This window comes from Tursiops truncatus, chromosome 18, assembly GCF_011762595.2.
Source record: "Tursiops truncatus isolate mTurTru1 chromosome 18, mTurTru1.mat.Y, whole genome shotgun sequence".
Taxonomy (NCBI): Eukaryota; Metazoa; Chordata; class Mammalia; order Artiodactyla; family Delphinidae; genus Tursiops; species Tursiops truncatus.
The window spans coordinates 75,504,562-75,531,672 of NC_047051.1; the positions used below are offsets into that span (position 1 = coordinate 75,504,562).

A 27,111-nucleotide genomic window follows, 5' to 3' on the forward strand; every position below is an offset into this window, starting at 1 on the left:
AACAGTTCCCAGTGGGGACAGGAACTGGCGGAACTTGGGCTGGATACATGGCTCGGGACAGAATCGGCCAACGTGTGAGAACAAGAAGGCCAGACTGTCATCGCTGCTGAGTCTCTCCTGTTGGAAACCTCGATCTTCCAGCTCCTTAGTTACTATGCTTCTCCAGGCTTACCGGCCACACACCTTTAACCACCCCAAGTCACCTTGCATTCATTTCTACAACTCTTACTTAAGCCATCTTAGTCACAGCACACGTCCTTCTGTCCTCTGTGCCCAGGCCGTTCCTGGCCTCTTCTCCTCCAGGTTTCCTAGGCAATGATGTCAACGTTCCATTTCTTCCCGGAATCATCTTCAACTAATAAGTCACTGACGGTCTACTGTGCGCGGGGCCCGGGGACCCCCCCTTTCACTTCCGTCCCTGAAGATAAGCCCGTCGTGAGGACGCAGTGGAGCGCATCCGTGGGAAACCCTCACACAGCCCCCTCCCACGTTCTCCACCAAAGCCCGGGCGGTGGGCTCCAGGAGGGCGGGCGGCCTCTGAGTTGCTTCCTCTCTGGTCGCTTAGCTCAGCGCGTGGCACACAGAACCACGTGATAAAACAGTCAACAAACGGCTGGAACTACCCCGAAATTCAACAGCCAAGTCCAAGCAGCTGTGGATCAGTCAGTGTGTGCACATCAGCGGAAGGGTGAAGGTAAGTATGTGGCTTGGGATACACAGAAGCCAAAAGGGACCGCGCATCGGGGAGAAACAGAAAACAGGCTCAGGCTGGTGTCACTTCCACACGGAAGGCTGACCTTCTCTGCTGCACATGGCGTACTTATTTATAAGGAAATCACCTAGACCTTCAAGTTCCTGTCATCTAGATCCTACACGCCACTGGCCCATCTCATAAAGGAAGGAACGAGATACAGAAACGCTAAGGAAAGGTTGCTCAGGTCACATCCCCCCCTCCTGGCAGGACTGAAACCAGACCCACGTCCCCATGTCGCTGAGCCCAGGGCACTGGAGATCCTCAGGCCTCACCTGGCAGGCCTGGGGACCCGGGGTTTCCCGGAAAGCCCATCTGTCCTTTGTCACCAATGGGGCCAATAGGGCCAAACCCTGGAGGCCCAGGAGGGCCGACGTCACCACGGCTGCCGGGGAATCCAACTCCTCCCGGGGGGCCACGTTCTCCTTTTAATCCTACTGAACCCTGAAGCGAAAAGAGAAAAAGACAAGTTATCAGCAGACATACCAGCACTCCAATCCGCGTCGCATTTTTCCACCACCCGTGGTAAAAAGTGCCGGAGTTTAACTAGCTGTGCTACTTATTAACTTCAACCCGTCTGCAGAGGTCACCTTGTAGTTAATAAATGAAACCGGCATTCTCTCCTCTAGGCTGAGCAAGCGCCCTCCCCACCCACACATAAGGAGACACTCCAAAGAGGAAGGCACTTCTATCTGGAATCTTCTTGGAAAGGGTGACTTGAACGCCGCTAACTTTAAAATTCACCTCCCGGCCGACATATGGAGGTCTTTTCAGTTCCCCCAGCTGCATCAGAAGACACTGACCCCTTATCACCTAATCGTGCAAGTCAGGGTTATCACACCTAGGCTTACAGACTACAGCTTTCCAGTGAACGTGAGACAAGTTCGTTTACAAGGACCCCCTCCCCGAGTGAAAACAGGTCGACGGGAGACCAATTCCTCCTTCTTCCATTCTTTGCATATCCATCATCTGTCAAGCGCACGTTCAAAGTCTGGGAATCAACATACCGGGGAGCCTTTGGGGCCGGGCAGACCCGGATGGCCGTCTCTTCCGGGAGAGCCTGCTCTCCCTGGCATGCCGGGTTGGCCTGGGAAGCCTGGGTCTCCTTTGTCACCCTTGAGTCGAATATCGAAGTAAATCTCGCCAGGCTCGCCCTTGGCTCCTGGCTGGCCCATCAGCCCTGGCACACCTTGCGGTCCCTGCGAGAACAAAGCCTTGTGAGGCCGCCACCGAAGACGCCCAACCATAGAGCAAACCAGCAGCAGGGAAATCAGGACGCCACCTTGAAAAGCGGGGACGGGTTTAGAGCTCCCTGTTCCCTGTGTAGGAGCAAAAAAAGCCAGCAGCTCTGTGACAGAGCCCTGAGCCGACCTCACTGCTGTGCTGCCCTTAAAAAGCCTCTAGTAATGGAGACAGGGACAGGGCGGGGGAGTGACGGAGGAGCTCTGGGCTCAGCCCGGAGATCAGTCCTTAGGTAACTTTCTCGTCTCTTACAACTGCTGACATTCCCAAGAACAGGTCGGCTACGGTTGGAAGGGGCTGGATGTGCGATTCCCTGGGCCCAGGAACCAGAGATGGAGGCTGAGAACAGCCACGTTCCCTAAGTCTGGTCAGTGCTGAAATCACACAGCTTGCCTTTCACGCTCACAGCCCTGATTCCGGAAGAGATGAGGAGGCCCAGAGCACCCGCAAAGAGGAAAGTCGGGGAAGGGAGCCTCAGGCCAGCTCTGTAACTGGGATGTTGAGCCGTCAGCAGAATAGAATTAACTTTCCCGAGAGACACACGGGAACACGTCTCTGTTCCTGGAAAGGGGAATCTTCAAGGAATGCCCATCCCCTAGATGGTTCCCCCTCCAGGTCCCCTTGAGAGTGGGATTCACCAGAAAGAGGCCCAAGGCTTTAAACAACTGTCTCAGTTACCTGTTCTCTGAGAGAGGGATCTCTTCAACCTCCCCGCTCACCTGGCAGAATTTAAACCCTTGTGGAATTCATGTTGTTTGAATTCCTTTTTGTAAACTCCCTTTGAAACGGTTCTTGGATGTAGGTGAACCACAGTGCGTGCACGCACGTGCACGCGCACACACACACACACACACCTCTGTGTGTACCTATAATATGTACGCCTCAAAGTACTGGACACAGCTGGTCGGAGCTGGCCCTGAGCTGGAAGTGCCCCTTGTGACAGAGGACCCTTCACTCAGATCTACTCGGGGAAGGAAGGGGGAAGATACCCAATCTATCGTATTTACTCTAGTCCCACTATCTCCACCAGCCACCCGCCAGGAAGTCTAGCAGAGGACATGGGAAATTCATTATCTGGTTGAAAGCTGCTGTGGTATTTTGTAGCTTTTTCTCTCTAGTTAACATTAGCTCCCGTGCCTCCCTAAGGCCCAGCGAATCTTGGAAGCCCTTCCACACAGGCCCAGGTGGGCTTCTCCCGTGTTTCCTCGGTGTACTGTATGGTCCTCGTTGCTCTCTTAGGGACGTTTCCTTGCCTTCTGTCTCTCCACTAGCCTTTCAGGGCTGTGAGGGCAGGACCAAGGCTTCCTGTCTTTGTGCGCTTAATGTCTACAAGAGGGATGTACCGGAGGACGTGTATGTCGAACCAGCAATGTTCACCAGTAAAAAGTAAATGCCAAGGTAAGAAATGACAACCAGTGCACATTCTTCTCAAACCAGAAGCACCCCTTATGTTATTTCATGTGGATTCTTCACCGCTTAGAAGTATAGTATCTTCTGATACTATGAGCACAGGGTGAGAAAAACACAAGTTTTTATTTTCATACTGATGACCGTGTCAGTCATCGTTTTACTTAAGGGAGAAATCTAGGATTTCTTTGAAAATTGACCTTTACAACCCTAGGACATCTCATGTGGATTCTTTGCTGAGCCTAAGTGATCCAAGGGTCTTTTGAAGCACATGCCCTAGGATAAATGTCAGGGAATCAGACTCTGCCTTGGAAGTTTGCCCTTGGCTACATAAATTGGAGAAGATCTGACAACTCGTGCAGACTGCTTCTAGAGAGTGGTGCCCCTACGGGCAAAGTGGGGAGAAGTTCGTTTCAATTAACACAGGTCACTCCCAGGGACCCCAGACCTGCCCGGGGGCTGGGCTTCGTCATCTCAGCCTGGAACCCGCCTCTTGTGGTCTGTCCTCCTTTCCCCACATCGAACCCTCAGCTTTCAGAGGACGTGTCCCAGAAACGCTACCTAAACCAAAGGCAGCATCAGAGCTTTCTTCATTGGAATCTACTTTCCAGTTTGCTCCGCTGCTTTGTGGAGCCTCCTTTAGCGTCCAGCCAAAGTCGAAATAAGGGTACCACATTTCTGAGCTAGTTAAACCACGGAGCTATGATATAGCATCTAATAAAAGGAAAATTATGATCCTCTCTTAGGTTATTTACCCACAGAACAATTTTTAGACGTGTTCTCCCTCTACACCAAGAAGATGCTCCCTGGATGGACAAGGCACGGGAACTCGCATTTTTTGTTGTACATTTTCTTTGTTTTTTTCTTTATCATGACTTCTCCTCAACCATCCTCCTTCCTCTTTTCTCATTCATATTGGATTTGGGGCTGGGGAGGGGCGGGTGTCTGGACTGGGTTCCAGGCAGAGTTGAGGCAGGAAGTATTCCAGGAAGGCTGAGTAGATAAAGACCGTGCCCAGACTATGTCTGTTGCCTTCAAAGTTGTTCCCACTTTGATCCCCACCACAGTCAGAGTTCCCAGCTTTGTGAACTTCCAACTTATTTAGAAATATGTTAAACAATTGCGACTTCTAACTTAGCTCCCCAGGCACCGGGGAAGTTCTGGAAAGCAGAAGCCCATGACTTAACTTCAAAAGGAGAAAACTATTGCTGGATTCCAGCTGTTTCATTCCTATTTCAACTCACTTTTGCCCTGACCTGCTTTTACAGAACCTTCCAGAAATATCTTCTTAAATTACAAATGTTAAAGACCTACAAACAAAAAGAATAATGCTACAGATTTGACTTTCCATTTACGACAAAAGAAAAGGAAAAAAGGAATGAAAGAAATTGTAGAAACCGGTTAATGCTTAACAGAACTGAGAAGCACAAAGAAAATAGGAGAACAAAGCCCAAAGGCTTAAAAGCTTTAGAAATAGAGCTGATTACATGCACAAAAAGATAACGTCCTTCAATATTTAAGATTATTACTATAATCTGCTATTCAATGGCTTCTTTTAAAACAACATAGAAAGGTTAAGAAAATGGTGTTCTGTCTAACAGAAAGGTTTCATGGCCTTGTGATCGAGATATTTCATTTATAGATTTGAAAAAGTGTCTTTGCCCTAGATGTTGGTGATAGTTTTCAAATTCTGCACCTGTAAGAAGAAGAAGAAGAAAGGAATAGTTCAAGTTCGTAGAGGAAAGTCGGCCAGTTCTGCTTCGCTGCCACAGACACCATCAGCGCTGACCTTATTCACTGACAAGCTTTAGATTATCTGGTGTGAGAACGGATGACTGTGTAAAAAGACAACTCAACAGTGTGGCTGCGAGAGGTGACCCTTGGTGGTACCAGAGACCCTGCAGGAAAGTGACCACCAGCACTCTGTCGTGCCTGGAAACAGGCAAGTGGCGACTGGATTCTGACCAGGTGGGAAGAAAGGCAAGTTGGGGTGCAGGTTCTGGATACAATGGTCCTACTCATCCTCAGGTCAATCAGTCAGGAGAGACACGGGGAGTGATTCTAACTGCTCGACAAAGTCATCCTTTACCAGCTCCCAAATAAAGCAGGAGTCCACGTGCAAATGCAAAGATACATGCCTTTGCTGGTTTGCTCGGTGGCAACTTCGAATATGTCTAGGAACTCAGACAGGTTTACTTACAGGCAATCCTTCAAGACCATCCCTGCCGGGTAAACCTCTGTCGCCCTTGGCCCCTGGCTGTCCTGGGAAACCTTTCGCAAGAGACAGAGGAAAGATTCAGCACATTGTTGATGAGACACTTTCTAAGAGCTCAAAACATTTTTACCTTTTCAAGATTCAAAAGTCCAAAGATCTTTATACTAAGTGGATGACGTTTGAAGCAGCTCGAGACAGTAATAACAAAAATGCCCAGGATGGGCTCAGAAGGGGGACGAGTGAGCCCCAAATGCACACAAGTAACACTGACGCAGAATGGCTACAAACCCCTGCCCGCACGCCCAGGGGCCACTTGAACCAAGCAGGTAGCCCCCTCTGAGATAAGGAAATTTGCAGAGCTGTGTGAAACACATGCTGCTATCCTTTGACGAGGAAATCTTTCCGACACTGAATTTTTAAGTCATCTTGATAATTTTCAACAAAATGGACAAATCCTAGAAGTGTGGCTTCACGCTCTCATCTCGTGTTTTAGTTGACGGAGAAAATCAGGTCAGGGAGTAAGATATGCTTCTCTGTGAAGGTTCCAAGCCATCGAAGCAAATTCTGACCTGGTCCCTTTCACAATTGGGGCCTTACCTATTTCTCCGGGGGGTCCCTGTGGCCCTGGGGGCCCACGGAGTCCTGTTGAGTCACAGATGAGACAACTGTCTCCTTTTTGACCTAAAAAAGGAGACACGGGGTATTATATAGAACAGGGGAGCAGAATTATATAGAACAGTGACAGCACAGGAGAGGGAAGAGGAGGCCACCCTTTACCTAACACCCGCTCCAGACGCGTCCATCTGCCAGTGGCCGCGTGTCCCTGACACGGGGCCCACCCTCCGCCCTCAGCATTCATCACAGGTAACCACGGGTGCCCTTCTAAGGAATCCCATCCTTCCGCCCTGCCAAGGCACAGGCCCTGCCTCACTAAAAAGTGATCCAGAACTCCATCTGCCCATCAGCCTGAGATGACTCGATTCTATCATTTTGTCTCTAATTCTAAAACTTCCCATCATCTTTCTCTTTGCTTTTGTATTTTTTAGCCAACTGCACATGTAACTCCTGGACTTTAAACCTAAGTTCCAGGCTGACAAATGACAGATGGGAGTAAGAAGGTACAAAGTCCAGGGCAAAGACCTGACCTGACATGGAGGACCCAAGAGGAGAGGGACCCCGGCACATGAAAATGGGAGGAAATGCCTTTCTTTGGAAACTCTAACCTCTTACATCTTGATTTTCAAACTAAGCAAAAAGGCCTTCGAGTGTCTTAGATGTGCGTGTGTCCTGAACCTTGAATGTCAGGCTTCTAGGCACAGGTAAGGCAAACAGAGAGCAGAGCACACGTGCAGGAGCTGTCACTCAGGGGTCACGGAGGCTGGGTTGTGTGCCCCTCGTCCCCTCACCCTGACCGGCACCCCAGCCCCAGGCACACCCCACACCAGGCCCCAGTGTCGGGAACAAGGGCAGAACAGGAGCGCGTCAGTGGGAGGGATGCACTGTTAGTTGCCTAGTAACCCAGCCAAGCTGCAGGTGCTATGGGATCCGTGGCTGTCTGCTCCTGAGGCTGGAAGTGGATGGCGGGGAGACCTCACACTGCAGTCTGGGCAGGGGGACGGCTCCACTGCAGGAGCGTGACGGCACAGGAGGAAAGAGGCTCCTCTTAGGAGCCGGGGGATGGACGAACACACCTCTCAGTACAAAGAACCTTCTGGCCACCGGCTCCATCACAAAATGGAACGGCCCACCTCAGAAAGTGCTAAGCAACTGGTAACTAGGGAGATTCACGAAAAACAAGTGACACGCCAACCGGTGGCACGATCCTCCCCGCCTGAATTCTAAGATCACTTCCATCTAAGGTTCTGCAACTTCCATGGCTGTCAAAATTCTAAGACATCTTCCACGCATTTGAGCTTCAGACTTTGGAAGAGCAAAAATTCTTTGCGATCCAAAGCCAGAAATGGGACCCACAGGGATCAGTTTTGGGGGGCCTCCCTCTCTTTGTTCTACTCCCTGGGTATTAAGAGACATATACTGAATAACTATGGGAACATCCTTTGTTTACTCCACTCTAAGACGGGACTGTTTGTGCAGTGATACTCCATCGTTCCCAAGATAGTGAAGGATTAGGATGCGTCCCGCGTTGGCATGACAGACGACACTTGAAACGTTTAAGATAAAACTCAGAGCCAAGGGTGGAGGTGGCGGATTCGTCAGCGCAGATCTGCTCACACTGATTACGGAAACTGGGATTGAGGGGTGGTGAGCGTTCTGTACACACTTGGGATCCGGCTTCAAGGAAAGACGTGCATTCTTGGAGAATGCAATCTCTGACTTTGAACCAAACGATCGCAGGAAGGTATCAGTCTGAGAATTTAACCTGCTGACCCCACAGAGGGTAAAGAACAGGGTCTCTGACTTGAGGGCCCGTCTCCCCGTTGTCTCCCAGCTGACAACTGTCTCTTCAACGCCCAACAATCTCAGCAGAGCTGTAGGGAGACACATCTGAGGCATGGATTTTGAGGACAGCTTCAAATAATGGGAGAAGATACCCACGTCCACTCAAAGCCAGGAAGTATGTAGAAATGTATCCCACGCCCAAGCACAATCAGCATTTTTTAAAAAATTAAATCTCTTACCTTTTTCTCCAACTTCGCCTGTCAATCCCGGCTGCCCCGCACTTCCGGGAGGACCCTGGTCACCTGGCGGCCCGGGCTGGCATTCCACAATTCCATCTGCAATGGACGTTTAACGATTAGAGGGTCACTCCCACCCAACTGAAGCTAGAGGTGTTTTCACCCTCTCTTGATTCAATCTATTACAAAACCAAACTTTATTCAGGTTATTTGGCGAGTATTAGAAATCCAGCCGTGGCCGGCTTTGAAACAATCCTAGTACGTTAACTTGTAAAACGTGACCAGCGCACACAGCGTCCGTCCATGCCCCGTCACGAGCCGTCGATGCTAAAGTTTCTATTTTCCAGTTCTAATGCTTACTTCAGCTCATCAGCCCTGTCCTGAAACAGATTTCATGTTACCTTGCGAGGTACACACCATCGCCCTTACGTCACAGATGAAGAAACTGAGGCTCAAAGACTTAAATGATTTGTCCACAGAGGTAGGAACCTCTGTGAAGTCAACACAGAGACTTCAGCAACATTATGCCTTTTTTTCCTCCTGAGCAAACTTACAGCGAAGTACTCTTTATTTTAGAGACACAGACCGCCCGTGGGAAAACACCTCTAACTGTTTGTTCCTATTCAATTCTGAGCATCATTGATGTGCAGAAGCACGAAAATGAACTGCAGTGACGCAAACACCATCCGTTGTGGGTTCTAGTAAGAAAAAGGTATTGTTTTCGAATATACACAGTGATAAGAGTTTATATTTCCTCCTCCAATATGTTTGAAGGAAAATGGCAGAGTGCGTGCTTGAACGTGGCACCGGTCACAACCGTAGCCCGGACATTCACGGCGGCAGCTCCTGCAGCCCCCAGCTCACACATCAGCTCCACAGGGATGGACAGAGGGTGAGAAGAATCTGCAGCCTTTTGGGCTTTTCACAAGGGATGCTGGGGCAATGGTGGGTGTGCTCTCCCCAAACACAAAGGCCTAAAAAAGAGCCCAAACTTCTCCGTCTCGTCACTTTGTTTAGAGCTCAGAGGAAAAAGTTTCAAGTGTGTAAGAAATGAAGTCCAGGGGTTTTTTGTTTGCTTGTTGATGATGTTTTCCTGGGAGCTTCTCTGAATAAAGCACAGGTGAGGAGGAACCCTGGGGTGGCCGTATCTCTGCCCTGGGTCCTCTGGCTCCGGCCAGCTCCTTGGTGACCCCATCGGTCTTGAACAGAGTGGAGTCGTTTTTATGCTTCAGAAAGCTTCTCTAAATTCCGTGCCTGGGAAGAACTCATTCCCAGACCTGCAAGCTGAGGTGGCTGGACTCCCCGATTCTGGAAACAGGTGCGTGAACACTGACAGGTGTAAAATTATTACTTTTCCAGAACACACCTCCTGCCAGCCTCCTCTCCATCAGAATCCCTACACACCCCTGGTAGGAAGGCAAGTTACCATCCTCATCAAAATGAATTTTAAATAATTTTAAGTCTAAAGCAAGAATACAGGGACGTGTCTGAGGAGTTATGAAAGGCAAGTTCAGGTTCGACGTTTACACGGTCTGCTCAGGGAGGCTCGGCCGTCGAGGGTGGGGAGAGCTGCAGCCACACGGGACCAGAGCCCAGGAGCGGATAGGGCTGTAGGCGGCTCCACGCTCCCTGGGTAATGAGCAGTCGAAGGGTCCCAAGGTGGCGACTCGTTAAGATGCAGCCTCTTTAACGTGCACTGTAAACGTGTGTAAAAATCTCATCGATAAATGATCACTCAGCACGCTGTGAGTGTGAATCACCTAATTGGCACAGACTGGAAAGGGCAACCCGGAAACCTGGAGGGTACCTATCACAACGTATTCAGCCGACACATCCTACACAATTCACAGCAGGGAGAAGTTCAAGTCTTTCCATGAGATTTGTTCGCATTTCAGAACTGGCAAACTGCGAATATGAAAAAAAGGTTCTAGATCTCCCCAGGGTTGGCTCTCTCGCCAGGGTCTTTGCCGATCACTCTTATTAAAGCTAGAACCCATGCACGGCCCAGACCTCTGTCTTCCCTTCCCGGCTTCCTTTCCTCCTGGATTTGTCACCTCCTGCTACCACATAATCTACTGATACTTATTTACTCGATTTCTGTCTCAGAATGCACGCCCCAGGAGGACAGAGTTGTTTTGTGGGCTTTGTCACAGGTCTTAGGGCAGCACCTGGCGTATCGTAGGCACGCCAATGTTTGTTGAATGAGTAAGTGACCAAGGAATGAACAACAGGTCCGAGGAAATTCACGCTGATCTGTTCCCAGTGAAGATTCACACGTGGAATCGCTTGTTCCATCCAGTCCGTATCTGGCTCCCTACGTAGCTTCATCCGTGAGAAGTCCTTTCATGGAGATGGGTCTGCATTCCAGCAAATAAGCCACCCGGCACCTACAGCATGGAGACCCCCTTCCCATAACCCACACAGGACCCGTGCCTCAGACTCTCAGCTGAGCACACGCTGGAGGTCTGAACCTACGCCCACTGGAACGATTAGTTTAAATCCCCTCAAAGTTTCTTGTATTTTGCATTGCGATTACCTTGGAGTCACAGAGCCTCCTTCACGGAATCAAGAGGTTCCTGTTCTGTGCTCAGCTTTGATAGTGGGCAGACGAGAAAAATCCAGGTAAACTACCATTCAGATTTGAAATCACTTACAGACAAAGCAGCCCCTTCTGTGTGTGTGTGTGTGTGTGTGTGTGTGTGTGTGCGTGTGCGTGTGCGTGTGTGTGTGTGTGTGTGTGTGTGTGTCTTAGTACCAGCTTGTGTCTCTAGATGAACAGAATGCGTTCCTTTCCCAGTAAGAACCCTACAACTCAACTGGTTTGCTTTCTAACTTTAGATGCTGGTTAGGTTGGCCCCTATTCCTCTAAACCAGTTTCATTAGTTCACTCTTCCTTTCTGCAGTGACGAACTTTGCAAAGACAACTAAGTGAGATACGAACAATGCATAAGTTGCTGGACACCCAGCCTCTGGCACTACACCTTCCCCAGCCCAGCTTAGCCCTGCCCCCCATCTGTCCTGGACAGGACACCATGCGAAATGGACCCAGAGGGTACTCACTTGTGTGGCCTGGCTGCCCAGGGGGGCCGGGGGGCCCAGGGGGGCCCGGTAGCCCATCCCTTCCACCTGGTCCGGGCAAGGACACGCCTGGCAAGCCCTGGTCGCCTTTCTCTCCTCTTTCACCGGGGAAGCCGGGGGGACCACTCAGCCCTGGTACTGGGAAGCCTGAAACCAGAACAGAACTCATGGACACAGCACAACACCAAGTGTCACGCCGACAGCACACACTGGTTACGGTCAACTCTGTTCACGGGAAAATGACCATGGCTGAAAGGGGAACTGCTCTGGACAAGTGAGAAACTGCATTTGCTTCTCACCACGCAAATGCTGTTGGGCAAAGGCTCCCTACAAAGTAACTGCAAGGAAAAGGGGCTCATTGTGTCGACATTAACATCTGTGGATCTCCTTCAGTGCAAATGGTGTCCCCAGTAGGTTAGAGAGAGTACTTTCCATTTCTGCTTAGAGAATAAAGAAAGGCGTAAGAAATGTCCTTAAACGAAGCAGACGTGGACAGGAGGCAAAGTGGGTGGGAAGTGTGTTGGAATCAGCTGAACAGCAGAGTCAGGACAAGGGAGACAGCCCTGGGGAAGAGCGCAAAGTCAAGGGGGAGACCAGAGCTGCGCACCGGAAGTCGAGTTCAGCCGCTGTGAGTTTGGAGGGGACAAGATCAGAGGACCCTGTGACAGCCGAGAAGGGTTCTGACCTAGTGCTTGAGACACACCGGTCCAGTAGGCTGCAGGTGAAGTGACTCTGTGCTCCGGAGAGCAGAGAGCTGGCCTCTGGTCCCAGCATCCGGCCGACAGGTGCAGGGGCGTGAAAACACACGGATGAGGTGACACGGGAAGAGTCAGGGCAGAAGGAGCCCCGAGGAAGGACGGACAGACCCCCCAGACCCCAAAGGTGGACTTGAGTCCCAGGTGAGAGGCTGTTAAGTCGCTGAACCCGCAAGCACCGCACATAAAAGAACTGGAGGCCATCCGCGTGGGCTCCAGCCCCATCCCTACCCCAGAACTGGTGTGGGAGAAGCAAAGGAGGGAGGAAGGATGACCCTCAGAGAGGCAGGGAGGCGGGACCTGAGGCCGAGGGCCTCCGCAGTCAGCAGGGGGTGGGAGCTGGACTGGGGGCACACAAGGCCAGAGCAACTTCAAAGACAGTTTCTAAAAACAGCTTAAGACACTAACGGGGTCAGATAGGAGGTTTTAGAAAGTAGAACTGCAAATGCTGCTGGGAGACGTGAGGTAACATGTTCACGAGAACAGCTGGAAGGTCCGGCAAGCTTTACAACCAAGGAGAGGAAAGTGATGGAAAAGAGGGAAAAGGCAGGATTTTAAGGGCAGATGCCAAAATTTGAGCAGAAAGGAGGCACGCGGGGCAGCGAAGGCAGCCTTGAGCCACCGCTGCTGCGAATCTTAGACAGTGGGGCTGCGTCATCCGGGCGTTGTCTGTTCCAGCAAAAACAAAGGAAGGGGCTCTGGGGGGACTGAAAACTGAAGAACTGTCAGGAAGGGAAAAGAGAAACTGACAAAAAAGAATAAGAAATAAAAATTAAAAATAAAACCAGACAAAACCAAAACCTTCAGTAAGACCTGTGAACACTTCGTGTGGTGTCGATTCCAGGGCACCCGAGGGTTTCAAGCCGAGCGCTTGTTACCTCTGCTCTAGGACCTGGGATTACACGCCTGCGGTGCACACAGACAGGCATCTGTACATACAGAGAAGTGCAACTCCCAGCCTCCGATTACACAATCCGTTAGAAATGCAAAACTAGCACAAAACAGCTGCAGACTTAGTAGAAGGCCAGTGACGCAGGAGTCCTCCGAGAAGCAAGCTTAGAGGTGATTAGATTAGTCAGAAGAGGTTTCAGCCTTGAGTCTGGTCTCAAGCCGAGAAACAAAGGCAGTTCCAGACAGGGCAAGGGAGAGCAACGATGCTGGGGTGCGGGTGGAGGTCTTCCGAAAGGCCGACGGTGCCCCTGGGAGCAGCCGGAAGGAGGGTTAGATCAGAGGCAGGGAGACAGGGTAACTTGATGAGAGATGTAAGAAGTCCCACCTGTGAAATACATGTTTATAACTACATGTTAACCTGTCATTTACAAAATAAACACTGTCCTAGGAGCACAGGTTGTTTTCAGATCTAGAAAAATGTGTAACAAAATTGCTAGCTACTCTATGCAAGTATCTAACTAATGCAGGGGATAAACATGTTCAGAATAGAAACTGTGTAAAAGGTGTACAAATACTCTAAAAATATAATTTAAGAATGCTCACCTGGAGAGCCTGGCGGGCCTTGTATTCCTGGGAAACCTAAAAGGAGGAAGAGAGAGTGGGACAAAGTGAGCCTGTTTCACTTGTGGTTTATGTTGTGAACTTCTGTGCTCGTGGGTACCCACAGTCCCGGGACAGGGAGCTCTGAACTTGGGGAGATGCCGCGCCCCTGACACTGCAGAGATGCAGGGAGATGGCTCCTGGAAAGCCAGTGGGATTGCAAAAGATGAACTTGAATAGCACTCGGTCACCACATGGTCCTGCACGGCGCTCAGGTGTTATCAAAACGTGCATGAGTGCAGGACAAAAATGGACAAAAGAAAGGACGAGAGAAAAGAAGGGAGGAGGGAGAAGGAGGGAAAGAAAGAGGGAAGGATCTTACCTTTGGGGCCTGGCTCCCCTTTCAACCCTGGAGCCCCTGGGTACCCCCGCTCTCCTTTCTCTCCCAAGGGCCTTACGCCCAACACCTGAATTACAGAAGAAAAGATCATTGCAGGGCGTGGCAGGGGACTGTGCTGTGTATTACAGCACAGATGAGGAAACAAACACATTTTTTATTATTTCAAGATGTGTGAAAGTAAAGAAAGAATAGTGGTGGGAGAGGAAGGGGAGAGGAGAGGGAGGGGAAGAGAGTGGGGAAGGGGAGGGTACTGAAAACATAAAGTGGACATTCGGTATTGCCCTCCTTGCAGAGAACTTCGCCAGGCAGCTCTGCTTCCTTTTGTAATCATCTGCGTGGCAGGAGCTTTACCAACGAAGCCAAGTTAGAAACATATTAATTCTGAGGTTTGGGGTATGGAATTTCTCAAAGTCCATGCAAGCTGTAAGAAGAGCAGTCTTCTTTAAAGAGTATTGTCTGAAAAACTGCCTTAAATTTCCTCAGGCGATAGGTAACAGGAACACTCACATTTTTTTTTATTGGAAGAGGTTTTATGCTTCACTTTTTTAAATGGTCAAAAGTGGGGACTTCTTTAAGGTCCTCGTGATATGGGGCAAGAAGCAGGCACCGGGGCCCTCACTAAAAAGGGATGAACCAGTTCACCCCAATTCTGAGTTGCTGAAATTCGAAGACAAGGACCATGCCGAATATTGCCTATTACCCTTAAGATGCAATTCCTCTGCAGCAATTAAATGATGGGGATTATTAAGGTCTGCTGATGAGGTTAAGGTAAAAAAAGATTATTCAAAGGCAGCTGCTGGATTAGAAATATGGGAAATGGAATCATCTATCGTATGATGTGTTAAATGCATAAGGAGGTCCCGTAATACTTTGATCTGGTAATCCTACTTCTGGAAATGCAGGCTAAAGAAGGATTACTCAAATCCCTCACCTAACACACACAGACACACACAGGCACGTACAAACATTCACTACCACGTTGTACCCATGCAAGAGGGCAGCAAACAAGAGAACGGTCATATTTCACTGTTTCCAAAAAGAATTGGGGCAAAATGGTTACAACAATTATCGCACAACGCTCTGAAAATGACCATTTGAAGATAACTTGAAAACGTGAAGAATGTTCATTTTTAAAAAGAAAAAATGTTACGTACATTGGATTGCAAGTATATAAAAATATGTATACGGACAAGGAGTCAAAAGTTATTTGCAAAAAATAAAACTTGTTTTGCTAAGACAGTCAGATCATGGATGACCTGTTTCTCTGAGTAGCATTTTCCTTAACAGACAATTATTTTTTTACGTTTCAAAATGTGTTGCTAATATTCTCATCCATGGGCAACTCTTTTAATTTCAGTGGTCAAAGATATGCAGAAATTGTCCAAATACAATAACAAGTAAATACCAAATGCCACACGATACAAAATATAAACGATCGGTTCAAATGCTGTGTACCCCCTACATCAAAACGTAATTCTAGGAACACTGTGGAGCATGTGGCCTAGGTGACAGGCCAGCCCGTCTCTCTCTTGCCCTCTTTTCAAACGATCTCACAGACAGCAAATGTCACTGTTACTCACAATTCCAGGTGGGCCAGGAGGGCCGGCTTCACCTTTGTCTCCCTATAAAAGAAAAATAACTTTACTTGTATTTTTTAATTATACAGGTTGCCTTGCCAGCAGCAGGGTTGAACTCTTTTTTTCCTAGAAAAATAGATCGTGCCCACTGTACACTAACAAGATTGTCCTCTCCTTAGAATCTCTCACTGTGATTAGTCTAAAGTGCTCTGCAACTATTACAACCGAAATCCATACATCTCCCCTTGCTTTGCATAAGTGTGACATCCGAAAATTGAGATTTCTACAAAACATAAACGGAAGGCTAATTATCCACATTACAAAAGAGCTCGTGCTTCTCAGAGAACCTCAACAGAATCACTTGCAAGTTGAATTCGTATACGGTGGTCTTTCTTCTTTTCTTTTTCTTTTATTTTTGGCCACACTTTGCGGCATACAGGGTCTTAGTTCCCCAGGCAGGGATCAAACCCATGCCCCCTGCAGTGGAAGCGCGGAGTCTTAACCACTGGACTGCCCGGGAAATCCCGTACCGTGGTTTTTCAATACAATAAAAAAATAAATGAAATAAAATGACATGAAAGCTTAGGGTGGCTAAAAGTATTTTCTTAAAGAAATCATTTTATTTGAGGATTTTGGTGTAAGACTGTCTAACTCTGCATTGGAAGTCATGATAAAAGGATACTTAGGGTTTTTTCTTTCCCCTTAAAATCCAGCATGACTGGAAAACATTGGATGGATAAATTCTCATCACTTTGAGGCTTAACTTAACCCTATTAGATGAAAAACTCAAAGAAATCAATCCTCTTGTATCTAATGTTCTTATATAAGTATCATAACAACACTTTTAAACACTTTTTTTTTTTTTTTTTTTTTGCGGTACGTGGGCCTCTCACTGTTGTGGCCTCTCCCGTTGCGGAGCACAGGCTCCGGACGCGCAGGCCCAGCGGCCATGGCTCACGGGCCCAGCCGCTCCGCGGCATGTGGGATCCTCCCGGACCGGGGCACGAACCCGTGTCCCCTGCATCGGCAGGCAGACTCCCAACCACTGCGCCACCTGGGAAGCCCCCATAACGACACTTTTAAATGTCCTGATACATGCACATTATGTCACAAATGCACATTTTTCCCCTTTTTTTCCTTTTTTTTTTCCTTTTAAGCTAAGGCTTTAAAGTCAGGTGTTAAACCAGAATTAGATGTTTTGATTTTTCTAATTTGAATAAAAGAAGAGATTTTAGAAATATCTATGGGAGCTTAAAAAAATCTTAGCTAATATATTCTAAACATAGTTACCTTTTCCAATCTACAAGAATTGACTTTCTCATAAAGTTACAGTCTTAGAAAAGGATTTCTCCCTTGGTCACTGGCGTTGATAAACCAACCCTGAGGTCCTCTCCCTACTGTTAAAGATGAATGTTTCAAATCCATTTCTCATTTTAGTAGAGATCTACATTACCTAGTCTCATGATTAAAAGAGAAAAATAAACCAACAATGAGTTTTCTCTGAGTATCCGATTGGCAAATATTTATTAAAGTTTCATAACAAATAGTTATCAAATGAAAGAGTCCCAGGGTGATGGAAGTGCAATTCTGGGGGCAATTTTATTGCGTATGACAAAACCTTCCCCAAATTAACCCCAAAATTATACTTTGTAGGAATTTATGATGGGAGATGATCAGATAAGTGGATAAAGATACTTATAATGAGAAAAATGTGTTACTGATCTACATAACATGCAGTAAAAGGTATGGATATCATAAGTGTTGATGTATAACCACATGTATGGACGTTGAAATATATCCCCATTATGTCATTGAGGGGAAAAGCAAGATATATCATGCAATACCACTTTTTAAAAATCTCATGTATGTGTGTGTACATGGGACAATTATTAACTCTGACCATTTCTGAGTGGGTAATAGAAAAATTACACAGGCTTTCTTTTCTCCTCTATATGTTTCTGCATTTTTTTGCTTCATAATCAGGCAAAATTTATCTACTACAAAAAACACACAAAAACTTAAATGCGTGAAACGTTTTATATTTTTTTCTTTGAAAATTTATGCACAAAACAGAACCACTAGGTTGTGTTTTTCCTCACATGGAGCATACGTAAGCTGTATTCTTTGAGTGCCTGGTCCTTTTTTCTAGAAAAAACCTCTAGGTTGAACAAAATGAAGGCAAAAATTCAAAGTAGGGTCACCACTTACCTTTAAACCCTCTCGGCCTGGGAGTCCTGGGTACCCCGAATCCCCCGGAAACCCCTAAAATGGAACAGAAAGCAACAGCGATCATCAGTAAGTGAGGGTAACAACTTTGCTTTTACAAAACCACAGAGAAATACTTACTAGACTCCCTTTTTCTCCTTTTTCACCATCTTTTCCTGGTTTTCCCTGTACAATAAAGATTTAAATGTTAGTAGTGCATAGATAATAATAATAAGCGTGCTCTAACACCAAGGGTCTGAATCAAATACAAGTTACTATGCGGTATGACTCCTCTGGGTGAGTTGGCCATGCTGCAGTAGCAAATCATGGAAGATACATTGAATAACTATGAACTAAAAGAGTTACAACAATAGAAGAAGACTTTTCAATATTTAAAAAATTGGAGGTTGATTAGCTCCAACTCTTCTAAGACATCATTACATCTGGCAGCCGAGTCTACACCAGAGAAGTTTTCTTGTCGGCAAGTGAGTATTTGGCAGACGGTACAGCACTGATTCACTTTAACAGAAGTTTCCATGCATCGTTTCAGGGTAGAAACTGAACTGCCTCAGCTACTGGAGGTGGGTGGGTCTCCTGTCACTGCACTCAGGGCTCTAGAGGCACCTGAGCATCTGGGCTCTGGACAGAGCTCCCAGCGAGCTTGGGAGGCGGCCAGGAAGGGTGCCTGGTGCTCTGAGCAGGCAGACAGCTGGCTTTCAGTGAGGGGCCGGCAGGGGGCACTGTCTGGTGGGGGGGCGGAGGAATCATCTGATTCCTCCCTCAGCCATCCTGGGGGGCCTTTCTAACGGTGACCACCTCCTTATTCCTGCTCCCAGGGCTTCAGAAAGGCTCTTCAGCAGAGGAAAGACCCCTACAATCTCTTTCAGTCTATGCTCCTATGAACCTGTGATTCTAGGAATGCAGGAGAAATGATTTCACATCAGGAATAAGAGGACTTTGTTTTTTAAACATGTCTATTGGAGTATAATTGCTTTACAATGGTGCATTAGCTTCTGCTGTGTAACAAAGTGAATCAGCTATATGTATACATATATCCCCATATCCCCTTCCTCTTGCGTCTCCCTCCCACCCTCCCTATCCCACCCCTCTAGGTGGTCACAAAGCACCGAGCTGATCTCCCTGTGCTATGCGGCTGCTTCCCACTAGCTACCTATTTTACATTTGGTAGTGTATATATGTCCATGCCACTCTCTCACTTCGTCCCAGCTTACCCTTCCCCCTCCCCGTGTCCTCAAGTCCATTCTCTACAGGACTTTTGAAAGCACTTACTCGGGGTCCTGGTTTTCCGGGTTCACCTTTCTCTCCAATCCCTGGCATCCCCTAAAAGACAAAAAGAGCAAGAGTTAGAGTCATTCGTATATTTAAATAAACTATTAAATTAAGTAAGCATTCCACTGAAGGTGGAACACATTACAGTCTTTTCCACAAAATGATAATGATAAACAAGATTTCAGTCCTTACCTGAAATCCAGGTTCACCTTTTTGGCCCTAAAATAAGTTTCAAAAGAGAGAAAGATTAGCACTGTCTAGTGGCTATATCAGTTTTTATATGCTACGTGGAACAGGTAAAAGGGAAAAAAACACCTTTTCCTGATATAGTAACCAAGAAATTCACATTGGCCTGCAGCATCCACTTCCTGCCATCAACTGGATTATGGATGTAAGAAGGGCAGAGTTAATACGTCTGACCCACAGCAACTGCAGCCTCCTTCCACCCTCAGCTCTCTCCCTCCTGTGTCCCAGCCGTCCCCTCCCAACCTTGGTGCATTTAAGAAACCCTCACACAGAGGATCAGCCTCAAACTAGTCTCGCTCCAACCCAGGTCCAGCTGCCTCTGCCCTCAGGAAGCTCACTTTTTATGGGATGGGTGGTCTATAAAAACCCATTTTCAGGTCAGGGTGAATATAACCAGAGAAACTGAATTTTGACCCAGTCTCTCTTTATGCCTTGGAATCTGTCCACAGTTAGGAAGCCGGCATTCACTGGACAAAGTCTGTCCCACCTTCTCTCCTTTTGCAGCATACTCTCCTTTCTCTCGAACTTGAGCTTGTCCTGGGACTCCTGGGGGCCCACTGACCCCTTGATCACCCTGTTGATGCAAACATTTGGGATTAATTAGGCATAAAGGTAATTATACAGGGAAGAGAAATGCAGAGGAGGGAAAAGCCCAGAAGAGAACATCTGGTTTGAAAATGTGATTGTACTCTGTTCCAGCCTGTCCTTGCCTCAGCAGAAAATTAAGTTTCAGAAGGAAGATGGTCCACTAAGGATATAAAGCCAGGAGGAGGCTTTCCCGTTCAGGGGTCACCCCAAAACAACGGAACTTGAACATCTGTAGGACAGATGGACGTGTGCATATATGTACAGACCACGCCTGGAGACAGACAGCACATGTATACACGCCGGGACACATATGCTGGTCTGTCACATTTGATGGCATGGAGGAAAGGCACACCAGCCGCCTAGTAACGCCTGGGAAGAAAGGAGGTCTCTTTCCGTAAACCAAAAAGAAGCATCGGGGGTCTCTTCCTCAGAATCCTAACTGCTGGATACAACAGGAAATACAGGAACCCCAGCCATCACACGACGAAGGAGGTCCAAAAACTTCAACTGCATCAACTGCAGAATCACTTTACTGTGAGGTTTATGAAAAGACTGGGTGGAAATCTGGGGTGGGAAGAGGAAGCCAGCGCTCACCCACTCTGCCCGGACCTCCACTACACTTGGCAGTCGTCTACACCGGCTTGAGCGCCTGGGCCCTGGGCCAGGTGCAGCCGCAATTCCAAGGATGGCCACTTGGTGTCCGTTCCGTGGGTCGGGTCCAGGGAAAGGGGTGGAGAGATCCCCAGAGCATCAGGGACCCACTGCCGGCCTCTCATCCTTTCTCAGCAGGAGGGGGCTGCCTGCTCTGGCCTGTGCATTCCTGCCTCCAAGGTCCTTTCCCCCCATCTCTGGTACGATGGCTTTCGTCTTCACAGGGCTTGATATAATGGTTATGCTATGAACAGACAGGTCCTAAATTTGACCTTTTTATAATGAAGTCCAGGCCTGAGCACATTTTGATTGAATGTATGAACAGAGAAGTGGGATAAATGGCCTCACTGCACCGGCATCTGTGGGTCAGATCCCACGTAGAGTCACCTTAGGGAATTCTAGCCTTGCCTTCAGGGAAAACACTAACAAACTCAAGAACATTCCGAGAAGGGTATCCATGGTTATGAGCGTGCAAGAGGAGGTCCAGAGGCAGAAACCTGATCATGCTTAGAACTGGGATTTTAACCAAGAAAACTCCCCAAAGCAAACAGCGCTCACCTTGTCACCTTTTGGCCCTTGAAAACTCAAGCCCATTTGCCCCTGTTGATTAAGAAGTAGAATCCGTTATTAGCATGGTTTACTTTGTTCAAAATCATGTAACAAACATGACGTGAAATGCAACAAGATGGTACATTTAAGGCGATAACTTCGTCTCCCAATGACATAATCCTTTCAAGAAAGTTGTGGTCATGTTGTATTCAATGTCTATAAAAAGGTTTTTTTTAAGTATTATTGAAAAAGAATCCTATAAAAACCTTTTTTAAAAAGTTTAAGATTTTCAGACTCTGGCTTTAAAAAACTAAGGAGAAGATCAATGATTCCATAACTAATGGATGGATGGAAGGAAGGATCAATAGATCAACAGACTGACAGATCAACAGATCAGTAGATTAAGTGATAGGTTAGATAGATTGATGGATAGGTGAATAGACAGATGATAAATATATAGACAGATAAAGAAATTATAATTTCCCAAAACTTTTTTTTTTCCAAAACTTTTTAAAGAGATGTAAAAAATGAGTTACAGAAATTTCACGGTAGTCTTATACCAATGTCAAAGAAAGACAAATGAAAAATAATCTTTACCTTTTCACCTGGAGGGCCAGGAGGGCCTGGGGGACCCTGTAGGAAAGAGCATTTTAATTAAATATAGTTCACAACCCTGGTAAGTTTTAAATGCTTTTCTGTACTGACGTTATCTTCAGATATCATGGTTAAGGTGATAATTTATTTGTTAAATATTTAAATATTTTTCCTGTGCTATAGAACTGTTAAACTTTGAAAGTAACCAGAAATTAGTTCAGGACAATTATTAACAGGAATGGAAACCCTTCAGAATCTTAGGGGTTGGCCTGTGGAATGCACTGATCTGAGCATCTGCTGGGCTATCAGACGGTGGATGAAACCAGCTAAACCCTTGACAAGCCTTAGCGTTTCTAGTGTGGAAACGTTAGTCCACTTTGAAAACTGCTGCCGCTCTTTAAAAGTTGAATGAATTCTTTAAGCGGGTAGATGGTATGAAGTCCCCCAAATTCCTGTGTTTGCAACAAAATTTCAGAATGCATTCTATAATCGTTAAAAAGGAGAAACTAGTCATTCTTTCCTCATGAAAACGAGGCCGTTACAAGAATATAAAAGAGGTTACATCTTGCAGGAATGGATAGAAGAATTGCTGGATTTGAACCCTAAAAAAAGAGTAAATTTAAAAAGAAAGCCTGAAAATCTCTCAAGGGCTCTCAGGCAGGCTAGAGTGGGGATGGCAAACCCAGGCACATCATTCATTCCTAGTAAACGCGGCGCTCGACAAGTAAGTGCTGTTAATATTAAGTCTCTTGTGCCCCCAAAAATGTGCGAGTAGAAGGGGCTGATGCCACCCTCGTCCTCAGGGTTATCAGCTGCGAGGGACGGCTGATGTCAGAGCAGAGCTTCCTGGGAGGTTCTCTCTGATGCTCAGTTTCTAGTCTCTGTCCCAGAGACACTGCAGCTTCTTCACAGCCTGGTCTGGGGCCACAGCCCCCAACACAGCAGGCCCTCTGCTGTGACTGCATTACCACAAGGGAAGGTCCAGGGCAGGGCCTGCCTCGCCCATCTCTGAATCCCCTCCTCACAGGATGCGCTCACATCCACGCAGCCCCACGAAAAATCAACATGTTGTCCCTGTGGGATGTCTCGGCATGAGGTACCATTAGCATCCTTTTCCCACAGCTCTGGGGGTGTGTGGACCATAAGTGCCAATCAAACACCCCTTCAGATAGAAGCTCAAATAGACAACTAATAAGCACCTACTGTAGAGCACAGGGAACTCTACTCAATACTCTGTAATGGCCTATATGGGAAAAGAATCTAAAAAAAAGAGTGGCTATACTTGTATGTATAACTGATTCACTTTGCTGTACACCTGAAACTAACACAACACTGTAAATCAACCCTACTCCAATAAAAAATTTTTCAAAAAGATAGAAGCTCATTCTCATATCCAAATTAAGAGCGATCACCACTGTGTAAAGGTTTCACCCCTCACCACAGCTGTTCTCTGAATGCCTCCGAGGGGTATTCCCCCCAAACTTACTGGTGGTCCAGTGAATCCCGGGGGGCCAACAGGACCTTGCAGCCCTGGCAGTCCCGGCGAACCCTATAATTCATTGAGAAAGAAAAGAATTAAAATGCAAACCGGGAGCAGACTCGGCAGGTGCTCATAATTATTTAGCAAATGCTTACAGGTGTTCCTGGGGGTCCAGGAAATCCTCTTTCACCTTTCAACAGGGTCCCTGGTATATGGCCAAGTATTTCACCTGGATCCCCCTAAGGGATGAAAAATAAGATAAAGTCACAAATACTGATATTTATGTAAAGAGAATGTAAACCTACGGCGTAAGAGGCACGCACTGCTAGTGTGGAACCAGCCCAAGTGTGGGGTTTAGCCTCCGTCTAAGCTTGGAATAAACAGACCGGCCGTCTCCTGGGTTCACATGTCTTAACGATCAGCATTAGGGGGCTGCAACCAGGGCAGAATGTGGAGACCGCTGAACGGAAGGATGTGCGATGCTTCCACGGGACGGGCCCCCAGGCACGAGGAGTTCTAGACAGGGGCCCGGTCTCTGGTCCAAAGGCTATGTGACCACAGGCTGTCCTCACAGCAGAAGGATTATCTTTCAAGAAAAGACCCAGCACGATCATGTTCGGAAAAGCAGTGAGAATATGTTTTAGGTGTCAACGTGCCCGGGCCACAGTACCCAGATACTTGGTTACACACCAGTCTGAGGTTGACGTGAAAGTACTTTTAAATAAGATGGACATTTAAATCAGTAGCTTTGAAGTAAAGCAGATGACCTTCCACGGTGGGGGGCCCACCCCATGGGTTGAAGGCCTTAAGAGAAAAAAGACGGACTCCCGTGAGGAAGGCGGACTCTGCCTACAGACAGCCCTTGAACCCGACCATCGCTCTTCCCTGGGTCTCCAGCCTGCATCCTTGCCCCACGGATTGTGGACTTGCCAGCTCCCACAATCACGTAACTCCTTAAAATAAGGAATTTATTTTATCTCAATATATTTTAATTATATTATATATTGAAATATATCATTAAATTAGTATATAATATAACTAAATGTTATAATATATATTATGTATTATATATTATATCATATAAATCAACATATAATGCAATTGATATACAATAATATATTATATTATGTATTATATAATATGTAAAATATATTATATATTTTAATTATATCTCCCTCTCTCGCTCACTCTATCTATCCTTATATGTGCCTGTTGTATACGTACGGTACACACATAATACACAAGCATCTCCACGCACGTCCTACTGGTTCTGTTTCTCTGCAGAGTCCTGTCGACAGCCCCACCCATGGCTCTGGACGAGGAGTATCAGGGACTCACATCCCATCACTAATATTTCCCATCACACCCTGCTTCCCATCACTGCTTATTTCCTATGAAGAAACTGTGCCTAGTGTTGAAACTTTAGGTTCTAAAATTTAAGTCTGTGTATAGGACCTAAGTACTCTTTTAATGTAGCAGAGTTTAGACAAATAGGTTACTAGGCAATCAATCAACCAAAGTGATTTAAAGTAAAGTTACTTTTATGGCATCTGTTTTAAACAGAGCCTGGGATGAATCCAGTAAAATAAAATAACGTACCTTCATTCCCGGCAACCCTGGTGGCCCCTAGGAAAGAAAAAGTTGGTATCAGTTTTGTTATTCTCAAAACAACATTAGCATTATGATATGAGGGCAAAAAAAGGAAAAGAAAGGCAATGGAATGAGAAGAGAGAAATTAGCACCGAAGAAATTCTTACATAACAGCCCAATACTCACGGGATTTCCAGCGAATCCAGGCAAACCCGGAGGCCCCAGAGGCCCTCTCTCACCCTGGGGGGACAGCAGACAGTCACTCTCAAAGGCCGTGCCCCCATCCGTTCCCCCATCCTACTCTTCAGGCATGCTTCATTTGTTGGTGAAAATCATTTTCTAAAAATTGTTACAAGCTCTATTGCTCAGTGCTGCTTCATGATAGAAGAAATATAATATTTGAGAATTTAATAGAGACAAGAATTAATAATAGCATTTTCTTATTTGCTTTAGTAATAGATTATAGGTGAGAAATTTAGCGTTTAAGGCAATTTTAGAATAAAAGTCTACTAAATAGAAAGGCACAATGATGTCTTTCCTGAACATTAAACGTGGGAAAACTGTGTTTCCTCACCAAATAAAGAAAGGTGTAAGACGAGTAACTTTCCAACTGTGGCAATTAAAACTGTGTTCACGGGACAACTTTGCCTGACTTCTCCAGGTGCCAAGTTAGATGAACACACACCAAGCAGGGAGGCTCCCGGTTCTAAATTTACCTTCGTCCCGTTGCATCCTGGGATACCTGGGGGACCCGGAGGACCATCTTGGCCAGGAATACCCTGCAATTAACAAGGTGAACAAGTAGCCAAATCAGAAAAATCACTGATGTTGCCATAACTCACATCAAACATCTGATAAAGGAAGGAGGTGCCTTTTATATACATACAGGAAGTCCTGGGTTTCCAGGGTAACCAGATGCTCCTGGGGGCCCCTGTAAGGATGGAGATGAAAATGTTTTCATTGAGTGTGGGAGAACATCATTTCCCTCCACTTGCATCCACCTGGCTGAGGATGTCGGACCCTAACTATTGACATTTGGAACATCGGCCCTAAGCAGACAGGGAGGCATCTTAGGGTCTAGCCCAGGTAGCCAGATGGCCTGGCGTTTCAGTAGCAACTCTTCATCATCAAAAGCTGACGATTAAATACTTCTAAACTCAAGGCTGCACATCCACAAAATAACTCTGCCCTCATTTCATCCTTTGTAATTTCTAGGTGGTAGATAGATAGATAGATAGATACATTTACATTAAAATCTCAAACAGTTGGGAAGTAGAGTGTATGGCATAAATCAGTTCATTGAGGGAAGAAAATCCAAGTTATTTCTGGCTGAAATCCAGGTATTCTCCATCCCAGACAGTTACAGTGTTATCCCCTATCTTCTGCCCTAAAGACCCAGGAAGGCGGGTTACCGGGCACACTTCCCTTTCCACTAAGTAACAGAATTAAAATGTTTACATTTTACAGTGTCTTCCTATTTTTCTGCTTTCAAAGGTCTCCCTGCTTGCACGTCCCAGGAACGGGAGTAGCAAAGAAAGCAGACCGTGAAGACGGAAGAAGGAATGCAGCTCTGAACACGTTACCACTTTTCACATTAAATGAAGACATCTTTCTTCAAAGACCTGTAGGCGTGTCATCCCCCCTCCCCCAATTAAATACGCCTACAGGAATCCTTGAGGAAGGAGAGAGGAGAGAAAACACGTGTACAGAGGACAAGAAGTGAGCAGCTCCAGGGGCAGGACTGGAGGTCGAGGACGCGGGTTCCACCCATCCTGGGCCCTCATGCCCAGGACACACGCTGTCTGGGCTCCAAGCACAGAGGCAGAGGGAGGGGGGCACAGAGGAAGGAGGGGATAGGATGCCCCTGGGGACTGTCTGGGGGTGGGGAGGGTAAAGGGCCCTCCCTGCGGAAGCACCCCTGTATCAGATCCCGCCCACAGTCATTACCAACTTCATGACAATCGTACTCACTCTTGTCCCTTTAGTTCCTGGCAGTCCTGGTTCTCCGGTGTCACCCTGGAACAGACAGACATGCCACAATGACCACTCGTCGCAAAAGCAGCACAGATCATCTTAAGTCCACTCCCCCAAGCCCCTGCGCCCACGACAGCCAAGCTCACCTTCTGTCCTGGTGGTCCCTGCGGCCCCTCAGGTCCTTGCATTCCCGGGAACCCGATGACACCTTGTAACCCTGGGAGACCTCTTTCTCCCTGCAGAGGACGAAAGAGCAAGTCAGACCAAGGGCAGGTGGAAGGAGAAATCAGCCTCACTCAGCATCACCCAGCAACCAGCCTACGATGCGCATCTGAAAAGAGACGCTGCCACCTACGTCCCATCTCGGAGACTTCTCTCTGCTCTTTTTCAGC

At 47.1% G+C, this 27,111-nt stretch overlaps 1 protein-coding gene across 2 annotated transcripts in view; it reads right to left on the reverse strand.

The window, feature by feature from the left end:
* COL4A1 (collagen type IV alpha 1 chain) overlaps positions 1-27,111 on the reverse strand; it is a 146,845-nt gene that overhangs the window by 30,196 nt on the left and 89,538 nt on the right. For both annotated transcript variants that reach the window (XM_033843346.2, XM_033843345.2), the window contains exons 3-26: positions 26,866-26,955; positions 26,717-26,761; positions 25,632-25,676; positions 25,462-25,524; positions 24,932-24,985; positions 24,755-24,781; positions 23,311-23,394; positions 23,162-23,224; positions 21,679-21,714; positions 21,091-21,132; positions 19,781-19,867; positions 19,240-19,266; positions 19,048-19,098; positions 17,899-17,943; positions 17,761-17,814; positions 15,556-15,597; positions 13,958-14,042; positions 13,579-13,614; positions 11,312-11,476; positions 8,255-8,350; positions 6,213-6,296; positions 5,601-5,671; positions 1,759-1,950; positions 1,027-1,195 (exon numbers count right to left, since the gene is read on the reverse strand). In XM_033843346.2, the coding sequence (XP_033699237.1) occupies positions 1,027-1,195; positions 1,759-1,950; positions 5,601-5,671; positions 6,213-6,296; positions 8,255-8,350; positions 11,312-11,476; positions 13,579-13,614; positions 13,958-14,042; positions 15,556-15,597; positions 17,761-17,814; positions 17,899-17,943; positions 19,048-19,098; positions 19,240-19,266; positions 19,781-19,867; positions 21,091-21,132; positions 21,679-21,714; positions 23,162-23,224; positions 23,311-23,394; positions 24,755-24,781; positions 24,932-24,985; positions 25,462-25,524; positions 25,632-25,676; positions 26,717-26,761; positions 26,866-26,955 (1,753 nt within the window). The remainder of the gene's footprint in view (positions 1-1,026; positions 1,196-1,758; positions 1,951-5,600; positions 5,672-6,212; positions 6,297-8,254; positions 8,351-11,311; positions 11,477-13,578; positions 13,615-13,957; positions 14,043-15,555; positions 15,598-17,760; positions 17,815-17,898; positions 17,944-19,047; positions 19,099-19,239; positions 19,267-19,780; positions 19,868-21,090; positions 21,133-21,678; positions 21,715-23,161; positions 23,225-23,310; positions 23,395-24,754; positions 24,782-24,931; positions 24,986-25,461; positions 25,525-25,631; positions 25,677-26,716; positions 26,762-26,865; positions 26,956-27,111) is intronic.